The sequence below is a fragment of the Onychostruthus taczanowskii genome, unplaced genomic scaffold (assembly GCF_017590055.1).
Source record: "Onychostruthus taczanowskii isolate IOZ18803 unplaced genomic scaffold, ASM1759005v1 scaffold44, whole genome shotgun sequence".
NCBI lineage: Eukaryota > Metazoa > Chordata > Aves > Passeriformes > Passeridae > Onychostruthus > Onychostruthus taczanowskii.
In genome coordinates, this window is record NW_024501903.1 from 4,163,293 (window position 1) to 4,180,874 (window position 17,582).

At 41.6% G+C, this 17,582-nt stretch overlaps 1 protein-coding gene across 4 annotated transcripts; it reads left to right on the top strand.

Moving 5' to 3' along the window:
- Positions 1-1,849: 1,849 nt before the first annotated feature.
- On the top strand, positions 1,850-11,372 carry HIKESHI (heat shock protein nuclear import factor hikeshi). Of its 4 annotated transcripts, XM_041414114.1 has the most exons (7): positions 1,862-1,971; positions 2,114-2,255; positions 2,342-2,450; positions 2,706-2,943; positions 6,610-6,761; positions 9,259-9,377; positions 11,142-11,372. In XM_041414114.1, exons 4-7 carry the CDS (start codon positions 2,793-2,795, stop codon positions 11,194-11,196), a joined length of 477 nt encoding a protein of 158 aa, XP_041270048.1. In that variant the 5' UTR covers positions 1,862-1,971; positions 2,114-2,255; positions 2,342-2,450; positions 2,706-2,792; the 3' UTR covers positions 11,197-11,372. The 4 variants fall into 4 exon arrangements, with proteins under 4 accessions (XP_041270047.1, XP_041270049.1, XP_041270048.1 ...); XM_041414115.1 differs by lacking the exon at positions 2,114-2,255 and having other exon boundaries at positions 1,860-1,971; XM_041414116.1 differs by lacking the exon at positions 2,342-2,450 and having other exon boundaries at positions 2,114-2,315.
- Positions 11,373-17,582: the final 6,210 nt, after the last annotated feature.

Genomic DNA, 17,582 nt, shown 5'->3' on the forward strand with positions numbered 1-17,582 from the left:
TATCTGTCACTACTGACTAGGAAATACCTTCCCTGACTGCACAGAGGGAATGTGCCTGCTCCGTATGACCTTCTTTTACCTAAATGGCATTAAGGCATGGATCTTATAGGGGTGCAAGTGAACATCTGTGTCACAAGTTCTAGAGCAACTTCCTAAACAGGCTGAGATTAGCTTTTAGCGGGGGGAGCATAAATGGCTCTGCTGCTGTCATTGCACAGAAAGCTCCACAAGATTAGATAAATAGTAAATAATCAAATAATTAAATTTAAAAAAAAAATAAAAATCATGCCTAAACCAGAGTGCACGAGAGCCCTGATGAGATCAGGCTGCAAAATGGGGTTGCCCTGAGCCTTTTGGACATGGTGTAGTCTCAGAGGTTTGCAGCAAGCTGGCAATCTGAGATGAGCTCTTGCCTAATTAACAGATTTCTTGTTGTGTCTCAGTGGCTGCACTGCAGAGCTTTGCCACCCTTCGCTAATTTGCAATATCTCAAGCTTTAAAACACTTTCTTTCTTTCCAGTTCATTGGGGCCAGCTGGAAAAGCACCTGCCAAGCAGAGAACTCACTTGAAAATGTCCAAATCCAAAATGAGGCCTGGGACTAAGCAGTTCTGCTCTATTGCCTCAATACTTCTTACACCTGGGCTTCTTACTACATGCAAGAGGTGAATCAGGCAGAAACACATATTGCATTCTGCCTCTACAAATAATCACGGGTGAGCATCAGCATTTTTAATAGGTCTTGCTCTCGTAATTCCCTCACATTTTCACACTGCAAGGGACAGGTTGGTTACCCCATCTGGTAGCAGGCACTGAGGTCTTAATTTTAAGTTTTTAGCATTTGGAAAGGCAGCACAATGCTTTGCTAAAACTTTACTACCACAAAGCGAGCAACAAAAGCAACACCCTGGGAGCTTCCCCAGTGACAAACCTCTGCCACAAGGCACAGGTGCAGTGCCCAGGGTCTGGGAGGGCTGAAGACAGGAGGAGCTGTCCACCAAATGTGATCCTGGCTGCAGGAAAGGCCCTGACATTGCCTACAGAGATGGGTCAATCACAGGTTTCACAGTCCATAGCAGCACACTGGCATGGTAAAACGGGAGAGGTTTCATAAAGATTTGTGGCAGAAATATAAATATGGGTATGATTAAGATTGAAGCATGAATTAAAATACCTGTGTAAACACGAAATGAGACGTGAGAACAAGATTTAAAGGAGTGGCTTCTACAGAAAGCGCAGAATACTGTTCTTAGTCCAAGCAAGGAATGATTTGTTTCCATGTGGCCCAGCCAGCTGTGCTCTGACAGCCCGGAGACCGCAAGCAATGAAGCGCAGCAGCTCCCCTCAGCCAAAGAACACGGGCGCAGCCTACACTGCACTAACTTGTAAGAGAACCGCCCTGCAAACACAGATCGCAGGACAGTCTTTGTGTCTTGAGCTGAGGGGAATTTCTGTCATAATTTATGGAGATTTACCGGATGAACTGCTTCTCCTCATCTCCCTGTTCATTTTCTTCCTCTGTTGCCTGATTTCATCCCGTGCCTACACGCCATGATCACGGATCTAAGGCAACTCAGCCTAGCTAAAACACAAGGGCAAAAGACTCTGCGGTATTTTGCTGAGAACACTCCTGCCCACAGCCCCTGGCCAGCGGCGGGGCTGGCCCGGGACAGCGACGGGCGGTGTCACCTCTTGTCGCCCATCACGCACATCAGCGCGGTGACGCGGAAGAACTACATCTCCCGTCATGCTCCGCCCCCACACCCCATATCGCCTGTGCGCGGGCGCTCGTTGCACCGCGGGAGTTGTAGTCCATGGCGGCGGCGCCGCGGAAGTGACTCGGCGGCGCCGGGGTGAGCGGGGGTGTGTTGATTTTCCGGGGACGGCGCTCATGGAGGCTCGGGAGCAGCGAGGCGTCTGAGGGGGTTCGCCGGCCGCCGCCATGTTCGGCTGCCTGGTGGCGGGCAGGCTGGTGAGCGCAGCCCGGGCCCGAGCGGGGCCCTCAACCCGCTCGGGGGCGGGGTGGAGCTGCCGCAGGGCCTTGGCCCCCCCGGGCCCAGGCAGGGGCCCCGCCTGCCCGGCGCTCGGCTGACTCCTGCCCCGCGTCCCCACAGGCTGCTGCCTTGTCGAGCGTCCTTGCCGGGAGGCGTTTGCGCATCCCCCTGGCAGTGTTGTCTCCTCAGAGACAAGCTGGGAGCTTAAAAGAAGCTTTTTAAGGCTAGATTGTGCCTTGGCTGCAAGGATGTGGCATCTCGGGTAAAGAGGAGGGTATCTTCTGCTCTGGCATTCAGCCATCCTTCTGCTGCCTTTCTCAAGGTCTATTGTATTTCCTATGTGAACAGGTTTCCATGATCCTGGGGTTGTGCCAGCCAGGTGGTCAACAGCCACTTCTTAGTGACTTGGCAACCTCTTCTGCACCCTATTTTCCTCCTACGCACATGGGGAGCGAAGGTATTCTGATCCTGTAGTCCCGGGTGGGATATGTGTTCAGTGCAGGTAGAACAAGACTGTTGTGTCTTTCTGGTAATATTTTTTGCAGTTGTTCTTCTGCTGTGTTTGACTTTTATCTGGCTATTTGCTCTTTAGGCTAGTACGTTCCTCACTTTTTGTTATGTACCACTTTAGGTGTATTTCTGTAAAAGGAAATTCGCAGACAGATGAAGATGAAATACATGTTAATACTAATAAAGGTTTTGTTCTCTTTAGGTACAAGCTGCGCCCCAACAAGTGGCTGAAGACAAATTTGTATTTGATTTACCAGACTATGAAAACATCAACCATGTAGTGGTCTTCATGCTGGGAACTATACCATTTCCAGATGGAATGGGAGGATCTGTCTATTTTTGTTACCCAGACCAGAGTGGGATGGCAGTGTGGCAGCTGCTGGGGTTTGTCACTAATGAGAAGCCAAGTGCCATCTTCAAAATTTCTGGTCTGAAATCTGGTAAGACTGGTAGAACATAGCATCGATGCGTTCCTGAATGCATAAGGGATAAATGTGTGAAGGTTGCTTTGAACAAAAAGCTACTTAAAAAGGCAACACACTCTGTGTTTTCAGATAGTTTTGAGCAGATGCACTAGAAGCAGCCTGTCATCTTCATGGACATCTGTCTATGTGTTACTGTTCTTTGTGAAATTTCTCTCTCATCTTTTCTTGTGTGTGGTGTTGATCTGGAAATTCTTCTAAGCAGACCTGATGTGTTTTTGTCCTCTTTTGTCCTCTGCATAGAGGAAAAATGATCCTGTAATTTCCCTGCCATGTTTTTAGGTGTTTGTCGAGACATGCCAGCAGCATTTTCTTTCAGCTTCCTCTGCTAAGTGGTTGTATTTTTTTTTAGCACAGACAGGTTTTGCAGGGAGTGGAGCCTGGCAGTGATTTCTGACAGCTGGCACTACCCAGCCAGGGGCAGTTGCTCTATAGAATTGTCCAATATAGGGTGATCTCATTGGAAAGCAGCTTTCCAAATGTTTTCATTCTTTTGGTACATTGAGTAAAGTGTTTGTGTGTGTCTTTGTGTGCATTTGTTTTCCTGAATACGAGGGGTGTACTGTGTGCATTATTAAAATGATGAGACATTCCCATGACACACCTCCGTCGTATGGAAGGGACAGATACATCAGTCAAGCAGCTTAAAGTGTTACAGTGATAAAGTAGTGCACATCTTTTGTAGGCTTGGATGTACTTTACATCTTTAACTCGAATTTCTGTTGAATTAAGCAGTGAGGTTGCTCTGCTAAAATGTATTCATTCATAACATGACATGCTTTCTTTTGGGTCAGTCCTGGATGTGACAGTATGGTTGAGATAAGGGCTCTCAAGCTGCAGAGCAAAATGAATTCTGATTGTACACATTCCTCAGAATCTTGGGTTTTCTTCGGAAGAGGGAGCAGCTGCAGGAAGGGTGCGAGGGGATGTGGTTTTGTGTATCCCAAAGCTGTGTGGTTAGTGTAACAGTAAAGCATATCTCCAGTGCTTTTGGTGTATATTTCTCATGCTTGAAAGACTCACTGGTGTGTGCTCTCATACAGCTTTGGTGGAAAATACATTTTCAGATGCTTTTTGCATGATTAGCCATAATTTCCCAGTAAGGGCTGCTCTCAAGAAAGAGCTCAGTGGCATAATTAAACACATTTGCAGCACCTTGAGGCAGTGCTGTGCTTGATCTGAGCAGCAGAGAGCTCTGCCATTCCCATTGTCTGCAGCTTAGCTCTGACTGTGGACTCAGTCTAAGCTACACAATCTAAGTTTCCATGGTCATAAACAATTTTAAGGTGGAGAAGACTATGTAACAGAGAGCTGGAATCACTGAGAGATATTTCTGATACTTGAACTCTGCATTTTGGGTTTAATACCTGGTTGAGAGGACCAAAGGTGTGTCTCTGTCAGCTCCCTGGGAAGCAGTGGTTGTAGCAGAGTTTCATTTCACACATAAAGAAGGGGCTTAGAAATGCTCCCTGCCTTGGAATTGAAAGGGGTTTTTTTTGTTTTCAGTTGTGCCTGAAGGTGTGGTAGAAATAGAAAACAAACTTTGGACTTGTATTTTGCACCCTTACTGGGAGTAGGTTCACAAGTGGGATAAAAGTTAGAGCAGAGCCTTCTCCATGACAGACTTTTCTGCTGTGATGCTGTTTATGCTCTAATAGGATGTCTGCGTTTGAGGCCTACACATGGGTAAGGGTTTTATTGTGGTTGGGTTGAAGGGTAATGAGGGCTCAGTCATTGAATTAAGGGTTCAATGAAGGGAAAGAAATGGGTGGAAAAATACTTTTCTGATGCACTGCTCTGCAGTGATGTAATGTGTTGGAGAGTGTGGGGTCTGAATACAAAAAAAACTGAGCTTGTATTTCAGTACTGTTTAACATTCTCAGCATTTGTAAGGTTTGGAATGCTAATTGCAAGAGCCAAGCATGGAAAACGTGGAGTGTATTTCTCCTAGTGTGAGGATGGCAATGGATGCTTTTATTTCACACTTTTAGGCAGACATCTTTCCAAGGCCGTGGTTCTGTGGGAGTCCTTGGAGAGTGAATGGAATGGCTGTGTTTTATTGTTTGTATCATGACTGTCTAAAGTAATCATACATTGTAACAAAGCCTGTTGCTTGAAGATGTTACATTTTTATTGAAATGTCAGTTTCCCAGATGGAGATTTACAAGATGAAAAATTTGTACCAGCTCTGTTGCTGTTGGGATTTTTTGAATAATGAACTTGTTACTTGGTTTCTGATAGCTTGTATCAAGCAAGCACCTATCAACAGCAAATGTGAGATCACACAGCAATAAAATGGCGTTTCTCAGAAGAGGTTCTAGTAGCATTTCAGGAGATGAACTCTCTTCTGACTTTGTGTTAAAGTAACATTTTAATAGGAATGCTTTACACATAAGGTAGCACTGTATTGCAATTGTAGGATCTGGAGTAAGAAGTAGCACTTCAATTGAAAAGGGTGCTGAATTTACGAGTGTACTTTCCGTATGGGTTGGCTGTTTGCTTCTTTGTGACTTGTGTCTCTGCAGAGGAATGGCTGAGATCCTGATCTCAGTTCAACTTGTCAGACTGTTTTTGCTGGCTGAGTTTTTGACTAAGTGAGATGGTGCTTTTGATCTCCGTTAGCCTTTCTGGCAGCTTAGGATGGCACTGACTGGTCTGCAGGACAGCCCTTGATTAGCTCTGCTTTCTCCTGCTAGTAAGAGGCCAGAGAGTGCTGCAGAAACATTGCCTCTGTGTTAAGAGGGTACTTGACCACTGTGTTCCCACAAACACAGGTGCAGCACTAGTGTTTGCTTACTGATTGCACTCTGGTCCCACAGGCCTTTTCCCTGCATTTTCCCCTAGAAATGCTGACAGAAGAGTGCATGATTTAAGTGACTCTGAGTGTCTGTCCTTGTTTGCAGAGACCTTGGCTGAAGCTGGGACTAAAAGTATGGGTTGAAAAAGGTCAGAAGTGAGGGCAGAAGGCTGGGATGATGCCTGTGTTTATGGCATGCAGTTTGGGGATGGTTCCTTCTTTTCTTTGTGGCACTTGCAAAGTCAGAGGCCTTTCTGTTCCATGACTATTTCCTTGACCTTTGCTGCTTTGGTGGGTTTTAGCAGTTCAGACGAGACCTGGGGCTGCCCAGCCCTCCCTGAGTCAGAGGGATCATAAACCAGTGCTCTCTACTTTCTCAGAGCAGGTTTACTATAACCTGACTTTAATGAGTGAATCAAACAACTGCAGCAGTGCTGCATATTTCTTGTTTATCTGCAATGGCCCGAATGTGAATTAAAAGCTAGGTTCCTGTAGAGAAATGTTCTGCTGTCTTTCACTCACTGATCGTATTCCCTCCTGAATCTGTTTACTTCATAGGGAGCTGTAAAGTCATGTTCTTCTGGTTTTTAGAAATTTCCTTATGATCTGTTGTGCTTTTTAAATGTACCAATCACACTGTTCCATCTGTTGTGCTTGTGTGTACTTTTGCCTGTGCTCAGACTGTGGTTTTTCTGTATTTCCTGGGATAGGGAGATCCCTCTGGTGGGAGCTGGGGAATGCCTTGTACAGGAGAAACACGGTGGTTGAAGTTACACAGCCTTTACGTGTGTGCCAAACCTAACGTGTGCTGTTCGTGGTGCTTTCAGGCAAGGGAAGTCAACATCCCTTTGGTGCCATGAACCTCCCACAGACACCAACAGTGGCTCAGATTGGAATCTCAGTGGAACTGCTGGAGAACCTGGCCCAGCAGACTCCTGTTGCAAGTGCTGCTGTGTCATCAGTAGATTCATTCACAGAGGTAGCCTGGACTTTCCATTTTCAGAAATTCTCTTTCTATGGAAGTCTCAAGAATTGAGCCTCTGAAGCACTAATTGGGGAGTGGGTAGGGGATGCTGTTGGGGGGGGCAGTAGGATTGTAAGCAACCTAATAGTCAAATCATTTTGTTGGATGCTTTGATACTTTGAAATTGCTTTTTCTTACACTGAAAAACTGTGTCCTGTAAAAGACTGGAATTTGCATCCTCAGTGACACAAGGCCAAGAGGTTCACTTGTGTCAGTGTCACTCTACTCTAAAATTATTTATGATACTTCTTGTAGGAGCAGCTGTGACTAAATACATGTAAGAGAGAATGGATCTTTGGTGATTTGTAGGTGCTGAAACTTCAAGTTAATGCAAATGTGGACATGGATGCAGAGAGATATTAAGGTGCACCATTTTCCCTGGAGAAATCCTTCTGATGTAGCTATGCAGAACTACAGAACAATGCCCTTTCCCACAGAAAGATTTTTGTTTTCCCCAGTGCCTTCACTGTGGATCAGGCCTTGGGCTAAATATGTGCCATTTTTTAACCCAGCCTGTCCATTGGTTTGAAGCTCTGGAAATCCTCAGCCAGCTCTGGCAGTTAGTTGGCAGTCTGACAGCAGTCCAAGGCAAGCTAGACCTGCATAGTGGGTCTTGATTTCCCTAACACTGATGGCTCTGGCATTTTCTTCTAACATTTCAGCAGTTGGTGAGGCTTTTCTTCAGGCCTTTTTTACCTTCTCACTTTCCTTCCAGGTGCTTGCTGAGGGAGACTGGTAATGGTACAGTAATCCTGATACTGTAGCTGATGTTCTTTGGCAGTTTATACACATTGTAGCTCCAAATAGGTAATGTTTCTCACAGAAAGTTACCATGACTAGGAGTTGACCAACAGCTATTTTTGTAAACTACAGTTAATTGCACTTTTCTAGAGTTGTTAGGGGCTAAGGACACATAAATATTATTTCTGATTTCACCAATTTTTATTATAGCAGTATTTAAGTCATGAGGAATAACGTGCCACATCAGGTCATTTGCAAGATGGCTCACGGATTTTTCTGGCAGTAATATTAAAAAAAAAAAAAAGAAAGAAAAAAAAACCCACCTCATGATTGCATAACATTTTTACAAATGTAATTTTCAGTTCAGTGAATTTTTCTGTTAAAAAAGAGCAGCACCTAACTCTGAGCATCTTAACTGAAATTGTAATTGCCTTCAAGGAATGCAATTGACCCAAAGGGTGAGGTATTACTTACTCCCTACAGAGAAAATGTGTGAGGTCAAAGTGAAAGGAAACCTTTGAGGGAGTAAATTGCAGAGGAAGGGCCTATATGACTGGGAGCATATTTGTGAATAACTAATGGCTTTCATTTAATATTTGACATCAGCTCTTTGGAACTGCTATGTTATAGCAATAAAAGTATTTTTTAAATAGCAAAATCATCTGTTGGTACCCTAAGTTAAGGAGTTGCTCTCCTATTACATTTTTAGTAATTTTTATGAAGATTTATGATTGAATATGTCTTTTTATGCATATAAACATATATAAAAAAGAAGTAGGACAAAACCATAGAGTTCTGCATGTAAGTGAAATGAGACTGAGGGCAGGATTCTGGGATATGATTTCTTCTGCTCCTTTTGTCAGAGGGGAGCACAAGACTGTGCATTTATTAACTCAGGCTCTGTTTTCCTGTATCATTTCACTGTCTATGAAATTTTCTATATGAAAATTCCTTGTTCTCCCACCAAAACAAAGCATAACTTTTTTCTTTCTTTTTTTTTTTTTTTTTCAATAGAAGAAATAAGGAGTACTTAGACTTGTATATTTATAGACTGGCTGGGAATGTCATACATTCCAGCCTCATCCTCTACACACAGGGCTTGCTATTTCTTGGCCTCTCTTTCACTCTCTTCTTTTCTAGTCCTACAGTTTAGGAGTGCCCTGTGCATCCTTTAGGTGTTTTCCCCACAAGATCTTGTAGTAAAAGGTGCCAGGACAGCAGCCCTTCTGTGGGGAATGGTAAAGGAAATTACCCTGTCTCTGGAGTCTGATGAGCTGTAAATAGATTACAGACTTTTCCAGTGGTTTAACAAGTGTTTTTCTGTGAGCTGGAATGGCAGCTTTGGCCCAGTCTGGAGTTCTTCTGATTTTTCAGTTTGGAGGAGAGGGACAGGTCTTGTCACTCTATCACTTTTTTGTCATAAACAGAAAATGTTCTTCCTAAAGCTGTTTGTCCAGTTGGATGAAACTGAGCAGGGAGAGGGTAAGTGAAGATTCTTAAAATGATTTCTGGGTGCCTGATGGATCTGAGGGCAAAACTGAAGCTTAGAATGTTTTGATGTCTCTGGACCTACTACATCCACTTTGCCACTGTGTTTTAGATGTCAGTGCTAAAATTACTTCATGTAGTAGCTGTACATCTGTTAAACTTTTGAACAAAAGTTCCAATTGAAGAAAGAACTTCTTAAAATATCTCTCTTTTTTTTTTCCAGTTCACTCAGAAGATGTTGGATAACTTCTATAACTTTGCTTCCTCATTTGCTGTTACTCAGGCACAGATGACCCCAAATCCTTCTGAAGCTTTCATTCCTGCAAATGTAGTTCTGAAATGGTAATGACAGTGATCTCTAGTAACAAATGTTCTTTTTTTTTCTAGGCATTAGACCATCATTTCTAAGCACTGAACGATTGTCATGCTATTCAGTGAGATGATGCAGAAGTGTTTAAAATTGTTGTTGTTTATTTCTAGTATAGAGAGGTCCTGCCCACTGTTTTTATGTTTATTTGTCAGGGCTTTTTTTGTTAGAAAAGTGCTGTGCAACCAGTGAAACGTTTTTGGTTCTAAAAAATTGCCTTTGACATATGTGCATTTGCACTGTGTTGCTGATAATGCAAAGGCTCTGGAGTTGTGGGAAGACAGAGCACACTGATACATGTCAATTTATGCTTATTTGTTTTAGTCTCTATAGGTGCCTTACTTAAGAATATGTGAGAGGTGATGAAATCATGTCACTAGTTGACCTGGTTCTGTCACCAAGATCCTTGAGTGTAAATATGCAATTCCCTCTGGGAGTTGTTTTCCAGGGACTGGTTTAATAACTGTCTGGGGATAGTGTGTGTAGTCTGGACATAAATTGTGAACTGCAGGCAATCCTTTAGGTTATCTGAAAATGTCTTTCCTATCAGTTTGGCCTTATTTATTTAGCCTCTGCAGTATTAACCTAAGCCCTTTCAAAATCAGTGTTTGAGACTATCTCAATACAGTTTTATCATTAGTAGGATCTCGTGAATATGCAAGCAGTTGATGAGAGCCGTATGTATTGTTTGGGAGTGTAATTTGATGCAGATGCCTTGTGTTTAGAAGGTAACTACAAACTCCACGAACTGTATGTGGGTAGAGTCTCTGATGGTCTGTGCTTGGTGAGGCTGAATTGGTTTAAAGCCCTTCAGTCTTTTCTCATTTAAGCTAGGCTATGAACTATGAGGTATAGGAGAACATTTTGTGGTTTCCTTTACTGAACTATGAGGTATAGGAGAACATTCTGTGGTTTCATTGGCAGCACCTTTTGATTCCTTACATTTTGGGTTTGTGAGGATTAAAAGGTGGGGTTTAACTTTTGTGGCTCAAAGCCTATAGGCTTCTTTTTTTTTTCTTTTTCTTGTAGAAAGGCACAGGAATTGTATATTTTGTCTCTTTCTTCACTGTGTGTCAACAGTGAATTCTGATGCTGTTTGTTTATGGTTTGCTTGGTTTTGTGAGTATGGAAAGTGAAATTAGGACAACACATTTGCATTATGTGTTAGAGAATTACATTTCCTCATTTGATTTTACTAGAACATTACCATCCAGTCTCAGATTCATATATTCATTCATGATTTCCTAGCCCAAAAAAACATTATGCATAAAACAGCCACTTATAATTCATGGACTTGTTTAGGTTGGAACAGACCTTTAAGATGAAGTCCAATTGTTCACCTCCTGCTGCCAAGTGCACCACAAACCCAGGGCCAATAAAACATGTCCACATGTATTTTAAACACCACCAAGGACGGTGGCTCCACCACTTCCAGTGCTTGACAACCTCTTCAGCAAAGAAAATTTTCCTTATATTCAATCTAAATTAACGTTAAATTTTACTAAGCTTGAATGAGTCTCCTCTGGGATACTGCTTTAACAAAATTCATCTTGGTGAAATAACTAAGTCTAACTGCGAATATTCTACATATGCAAATGGATTTGGGATTTACTGATTTCCTGGTGTAAAATAGATGTAATTGGTCATGTTCTCTGCACAGACGAAATTATTTGTACCCTTTTTTAAAAACACAATTTTATATACAGCAGCTGTTGGTTTTTTTTTTTTTATTTTTCTAGGTATGAAAACTTTCAGAGACGTCTGACACAGAACCCTCTCTTTTGGAAAACATAAGCTTAAATTCTGTCATTTGGAGTTCTTTCTAAAGTGTTACCTGAAAGATGCATCAAGTAACTCTACTGAAGATTTTGGTGGGGGGGGGAAACCCAAACAACGATTAGTCTAAATAGACAAACTAGTAACTTTTATATTACTATTGAACAGTATTTAAAATTAAAATCAATGAAAATTACTAGTCTGCATGTTGGTTTATTTAATTGAAATGCTTGGCTGCAACAAGAAATCGGTATTCCATGTAGAAATATTTACTTGAAAGTGCATTTAAAGTGGAAAAAAATTACAAGATGAAAAATGGCAGCAGTGTGTCATACTTGTATGGTGCTTTGGGGTGTTGTACACAAACTGAATGCAGATTCTTCCTTCTTTACCTCATTTGAAGAGTGATCAGGCAACTGTGAATATGCTGATGGTTTTCCTGCTGGTACTTGCACTGTAAGTTCTTCCACTTTGTGGACAACTAATATTCCTGTCCCCAGCTCATATAAATGGTACAGCAGTATTTCCCTCTTTGGCAGTAAGACACTATTGAGCTTAATCCTGGAGTACCTGTCTTTAACTTTTCCTGTATGAAAGTGTAATGAAGAGGAATCTTTGGGAACTTCAGCTGTGCTAGAAGAATTTTTCCCAGTAATAATAGAGTAAAATCTTGTTTCTCTTAGAAACAGATGTGGGGTGTCTGATAATGCTGTCTAGGTTACTGGCACCAAAAGCTGTCACATTTGCTCATAAATCCATAGGATTTTGGAGTGGTCTGAATGGGTCTCATGACAAGTACAGTTTCTGCTAGTGCCACACATGCCCAGGTATCTCATAGGTAAGCTGCAGCTGGCCCTTCTGTTCACTAGATTGAACAAATACTGAATGAAGAAATACTGTTTTGAACAATAGATCTTGCTTTTTTAAGTTACTTTCTGTAACCATGGACTAAGCCTTGTTCCCAAACCACTGCCATGAAAATAAAAGTTTTTACTGGTTTCATTGAATGGGAAATGAAGCCTTTAAGGAGTCCTTTATCAAGTCAAGTCAGCCTTAGGTATGCTTGTCCTGAGAACGGAAACTCAGTCCTTTGAGCATGCTCAATGACACCCTATGTCATTTCTGCCTCAGCTTAAAGTGGACTCTTCCCTGGCATAAAAGCAGAGGGACTCAAGGAATAAGAGGAATGAGCTCAACCTGGGGCCTAGAAGAGCAGGAAAACAAACTGATGAAACCCAGGAAATCTGTTGTAAGAACAGCTTTTGAAAAGTAAAATTAATTCTCTCCCAGGTAATTTATGGAACAAAACTCATGGTGATTTCCTGGAAGCCATGGCACAGACCCAAGCCCTGAAAAATTTGGGTTGCCTGCTTGACAAGGCTTAATTCTCGTAAAGACATATTTGTAGGCCACATGTTTGTAGAGAAGCAGCAATGAAGGAACTTAGCAGAGGCCCAGGCTGAACTCCCTCATCAGAATGGGTCATTAGGATAATTCTGTGTTACCTGTCAAATTCTGCTGTAGCATGTGGTAGTTTTGTCACACAGGTGGCAGATGCCTCACCTTGCTGGTGACAGAAGTGGATCAGATGAGACAAGAGGGACCAAATGGAAGTCGGGAATGGTCATTGCTCAGCTTCTCACACTTCTAAGGAAGGATCTGGCTGGTGTGGAAATAAGCAATTAACACTTCACAAGCCATTGCAAGGCATCAGGAGTTAGGGAATATATGTCTCCATGATGTAGTAGACTCACTCCATCAGCACAATTTAATTAACAAAAGAGTGATTTATTTGTAAGAGAAAGAGGTACTACCTACAACTTCCTCATCTGACTGCCCAGAGCTGCCCTCTATGAAATAATCCTCATGTCACTACTCCTTGCTGCAACTTCTATGGCCCTCACTATCTGACATGGTTTGGTGAAGAGCAAGTCATAGAACTACAGGTATTTAAACCCAAGGGCCCTGTTTGGGCACAGGCTGTCACTCTGCTGCTCACTCTTCTAGTTATAACAAGCTACTTCTGTTCTGACCAAACCTGCATTCTGGTTATTCCAGATGCTGGTGGGATTGTTGTTTGGGCTTCAGGAAGCCAGACACGCCAGACTAGACCATGTGGGTGGGATCACTAAGTCCAACATAAGTGCTGTGGCTGCTCTTGCCCCTGCTCCAGTCATTAGGACTGTAAATGAAAATATCTATTATATAGGGTTTGAATAATTCAGTAGTGTAGATTAAGAACTTCTTCCTGTGCTATAGCCACTGTGGGTTCAGTGGCTGTTGTCTCTGAGCTCACTGAATCTAGCACATGCTTGAGAGCATCATTGTAAATTACTTTTCTTTCCTGCTGTGACTGAGCTTACAGATCAGAAACTCACAGAGGGAACAGTCTATCCCCCTTCAGTATCAGTATTTTGCCTTTCGCAACTGCTGTGAAAGTAAGAACTGATTAATTTCTACAGGTTGTGTGGATGTCCAGACTGTGCTTCTCAAGCATATGTGCTTTTTCTTTCTCAACTTTGAAGCATAGGATTATGGTGGGTGAGTTCCACTAGCTCTGTGAGATCCTATCATATGACCACTGGTTAGGATGCTTGAGGAAACAGGCATTCAGTTTGTCTAAGGGAATTTAACTTAAGAAACCCCAGGGTCATCTAACCTGTCTCCCAACAATACTTCTTATCTCAACATTGTGGTTGTAAAATGGGAGAAGGGAATTATAGGAAAAAAATCTGATGAGAAACAAAGATAGATACATTTATCTATTTTGCCTTTAACATATTATATATATCTATATATAGATACATATACTTTTTTTTTCTCCACATGCAAAATACTAAAATTCCTTTTCCCGGGTATAGCCAGAGGTATAATGCCTGTAATAATAACAACCTCAATGTAATACAAATTATTTTGTAATGATCCTCCTACATTTAGAGTAATATTCCCAGTTTCTAGATACTAGGGAGTTCAGGTTTTAAAGAAAACCTGTAAAAAAAAATAAAATACTGTCTACTGATCATTAGGTTTTGAGGCTAACACACCTTTCCATGACAAACTCATAACCATGGCCAGGGTAGATATATTTCCCTCCATTTTGGGACATTTTCCCAATTGTTTTCCTTTCCAAGGCAACAGGAATTGTTAGTTAGAGTGGGAATTCTTGTCACAAGGGCCCTACCTCTTTCTACATGTGCCCTCACCTTACTACCATGCCCAGAGAAAAATTTAAAAATACAGGAAGCAACAAAGTGCATAGACTGCTGCTGGCTTATACAGTAACAGGTGCAAAATTCATGGCAAATAGTCAAAATTCTAATTATACACAGGATTTGTTTATTTGTTTTCTGAAAGTTGCTTCATTTCTGCATTGTAAATATTTTTCTGACACAGCTCATGGTGACAGTGAAGCATTCTCAGGTGAACCTAACTGTGTCTGTAGCACTTGCAAAGGAAACTAATTCCTTGACATTTAGCCATGGAACCAGAGCTCCCCAATACAATCTAGTGGTGAAACATAAGCATGAAATGCACCACAGAAAACAAGCACTCCTACCTATACTAGAAAGGGCAAATTCGATCCATATTTGCATAAATTTTTTTTGGCTTAACATTAAAAGCCTCAAGAAGAACCTGATTTAAACTGCATTGTGGTAATGTTCTTTATTCATTCACCACCAGATGGAGCATCACCCCAGGAACCAGGACCATACTCTGAGAAGAGAGACCTTTTAAGTGAACCACTGATTTAACAATCAGGAATCTGTTTTCTGTTTCTGCTTCCAGCTGTGGTACAAACCTTCTTGCTGTCTCTGGGTAAAATCTCTGCCTAAAAGTTAGAACTGTAGTCCAAGCCTACCATTGATACAATTTCTAAGTTTCTGAAACTTGGTAGAGTAAGACAGGCTGCCAGGTACCTCTACACTTCAGCTTTTTTTTTTTTTAAATCTCTTCAGGGAGATAGTCAGTGTGCAATAACTGAGGGAATCAACAACCTTCAAATTTTAGTATGTTCCTCATGCAGAGTTCATAAAGAACAGACTCTGTAACAACACTTGGAGCCTCTGAAACAGTTTCCTGACTGTACTGCAGTTACTCATCAGCCTGACTTTACCTCTCCCTCACCTGTCTTGAGATGGGGAACAGAAGGATCAATTACAGAATTTGCCAAAGAACAGACTTAAGGTTGCCCGAAGACAATGGAGAAAAACACATGTTCTTTCAGGCTATTTTTGGTACATTTCTCCAATGCTTGGGTTAAACCACACTTTTATTGTTGAAAAATCTAGGCACTGGAGCACTTAAGGCATGTTTCACAAAAGTATATATTAAAAGGTGAAAAGGTTTTAGAAAATATTAAACTCTTCTTTAAATTCTTTTGCAATGATTATAACTCTATAGCTCTGTATCTTCCAGAAGACACACAATAATTTTAATCTTTCTTTTTTTTAGTCTAGAACTAGGCAACTGTAGGAAGAAAACACCCTAATGAAATAAATACATAAGTTTTATATCCACTTGAGCTTTATCAGTCTGACTGTTGACAGAGACTTTTTCCCCCCTGTTGTGTATTTTCAAGATATTATTAGCTCTACATGCAGATGGGGCTGACTGTTGTAAAGGAGAATTTTTTCTCCCCTTGGTTACAGCTTTACTTACACAAGTCCTTCCCTTCAATAACACTGTTCATCCGATTTCAGCTCCATCCAGGTTTCTCAGGGCAAAGCTCCTGGAACATTTGTCTGCATTTTACTAGGCCCATCTTCAGCACATTCCTAAGTTAAAACAGAAGTTAAAGCTGATCCTAACTTTGTTAGGCCTCTTTCCAGTCAAGCACCACCCTTCCTTTCCTTCCTCTCAAACAGAGCAGCTCATTTGTCAGAATGTACTACTTATGTCCCAAAACAACATCCATGGCTGAGAAACCCCTACTGCTTTTGTATCCCAATTCACTCTCAACCCCCATGGGAAAACACAGGAGACAGTCCAATGCCATGCTATTGCAAAGCATTTGCAAAGGCTAAGTGGCACCAGCCTCCAACCCAATCATTCTTAGTACAGCTTAGTACAGCTAATTCAATCAAAGCTGTTTCCTTGAGGCTGCAGGAAGCCTGAGCCTTTCCCACTGCCTTTCCGGAGTGCTCTCCCAACACTCCAGTCCCATAACTTTTCAGACTCTGCCAACCCCTCATACTTTCCAGAGAATGATCTATGAGGTCTGTGGACCACTGCTGTTGTGCAAACACTGGCTCATACTATGCCAGCAGTTCTGTAGATGCAGGAAGTTAAACACTTTCCCCAAGCTCCTGTCTCCCTCTTCAGCTGATCTGTGTTCAATTCTGCAAGAATTTTGGTCTCCTCCCTCCGGTACTCAGGCTTCTACATGGTTCTGCCCAACTCTGGTTTTACACTTGGCTTCCTGACCACGTCCTCTTCACCAGACACTCATGGGCACAAGAAAGACTATACTGGCCATTTGGCTTGTGCAGAAAAAAAAAGGTCCAAAATCCAGCTCAATTAAACACTAGTTTTGGACAGACCTGTGATACTACTGCACTTCCCCAGCAGTAAGATCAAGGATTTAAAAGAGGAAAAAAGAAAAAGGAAAACAATCATATATTACAGATTAAAATTTGTAAACTGCTTGTCAGTCAGTTGTTCTGGGCTTCATTTTTTCAGGCTCCCAAAGACACAAACCAAAACTAGTTTAGTCATATAACTTCCAACTGAACAGGTAGTTTATCTAACCAGAGCATTTACAAGCTTTCCAAACTGTAACAAACAGAAAAAAGCAATATCCTGAAAGACAAAAAGTCAGATATGCACTTAAGAAGTCAGCAACAGACAGGACTACTTAATGTACTGATCAGAAAGGCACAATAATACTGACAATGACAGTGTACTTGTATTTACATCACAACTCCAAACATTCTTCTCAAGTAACATGTTATGTTGAAGGATAAGGGCAGGAAAAGGGAAAAAAAAGCATGTAAATGGTTCAGCCTCAATAAATGTTATTTACTTTCTTCCTCATTCAGGTGCACACAGCTACTGAGCAATGTCCTGAACCACTTTCTTAACACAGACCATGAGCATTTCAGCTACCTGCTGAGAAGATACACACAAGTGTTTTGAACACAGATTATCACTGCTAATAATTTCTGCCATCTTATCTAGTCCCCCTTTCATTTTTATTAACTGTACACACATTTTAAACTTATATGAAATATGACTGAATTTAGAATTCATTATTCCTAAGGCAAGTAAAAACATTGAGGAGGCTATTTGGGAATACTGACAATAAAGGCAATTAAAATATATTTCCAAAAACTAACTTTTAGATAAATGCAGTAACTAGACAGAATTCAAACAACAGAACAATGTGATCCACAAAACAAAGCCAT

Bases quoted from the DNA above. Each gene is read 5' to 3' on its own strand.
- HIKESHI (XM_041414113.1), top strand. From the start codon at position 1,942: ATGTTCGGCTGCCTGGTGGCGGGCAGGCTG. The intron at 1,972-2,705 runs GTGAGCGCAGCC...TGTTCTCTTTAG, and splicing joins GCCTGGTGGCGGGCAGGCTG to GTACAAGCTGCGCCCCAACA. The intron at 6,762-9,258 runs GTAGCCTGGACT...TTTTTTTTCCAG, and splicing joins CAGTAGATTCATTCACAGAG to TTCACTCAGAAGATGTTGGA.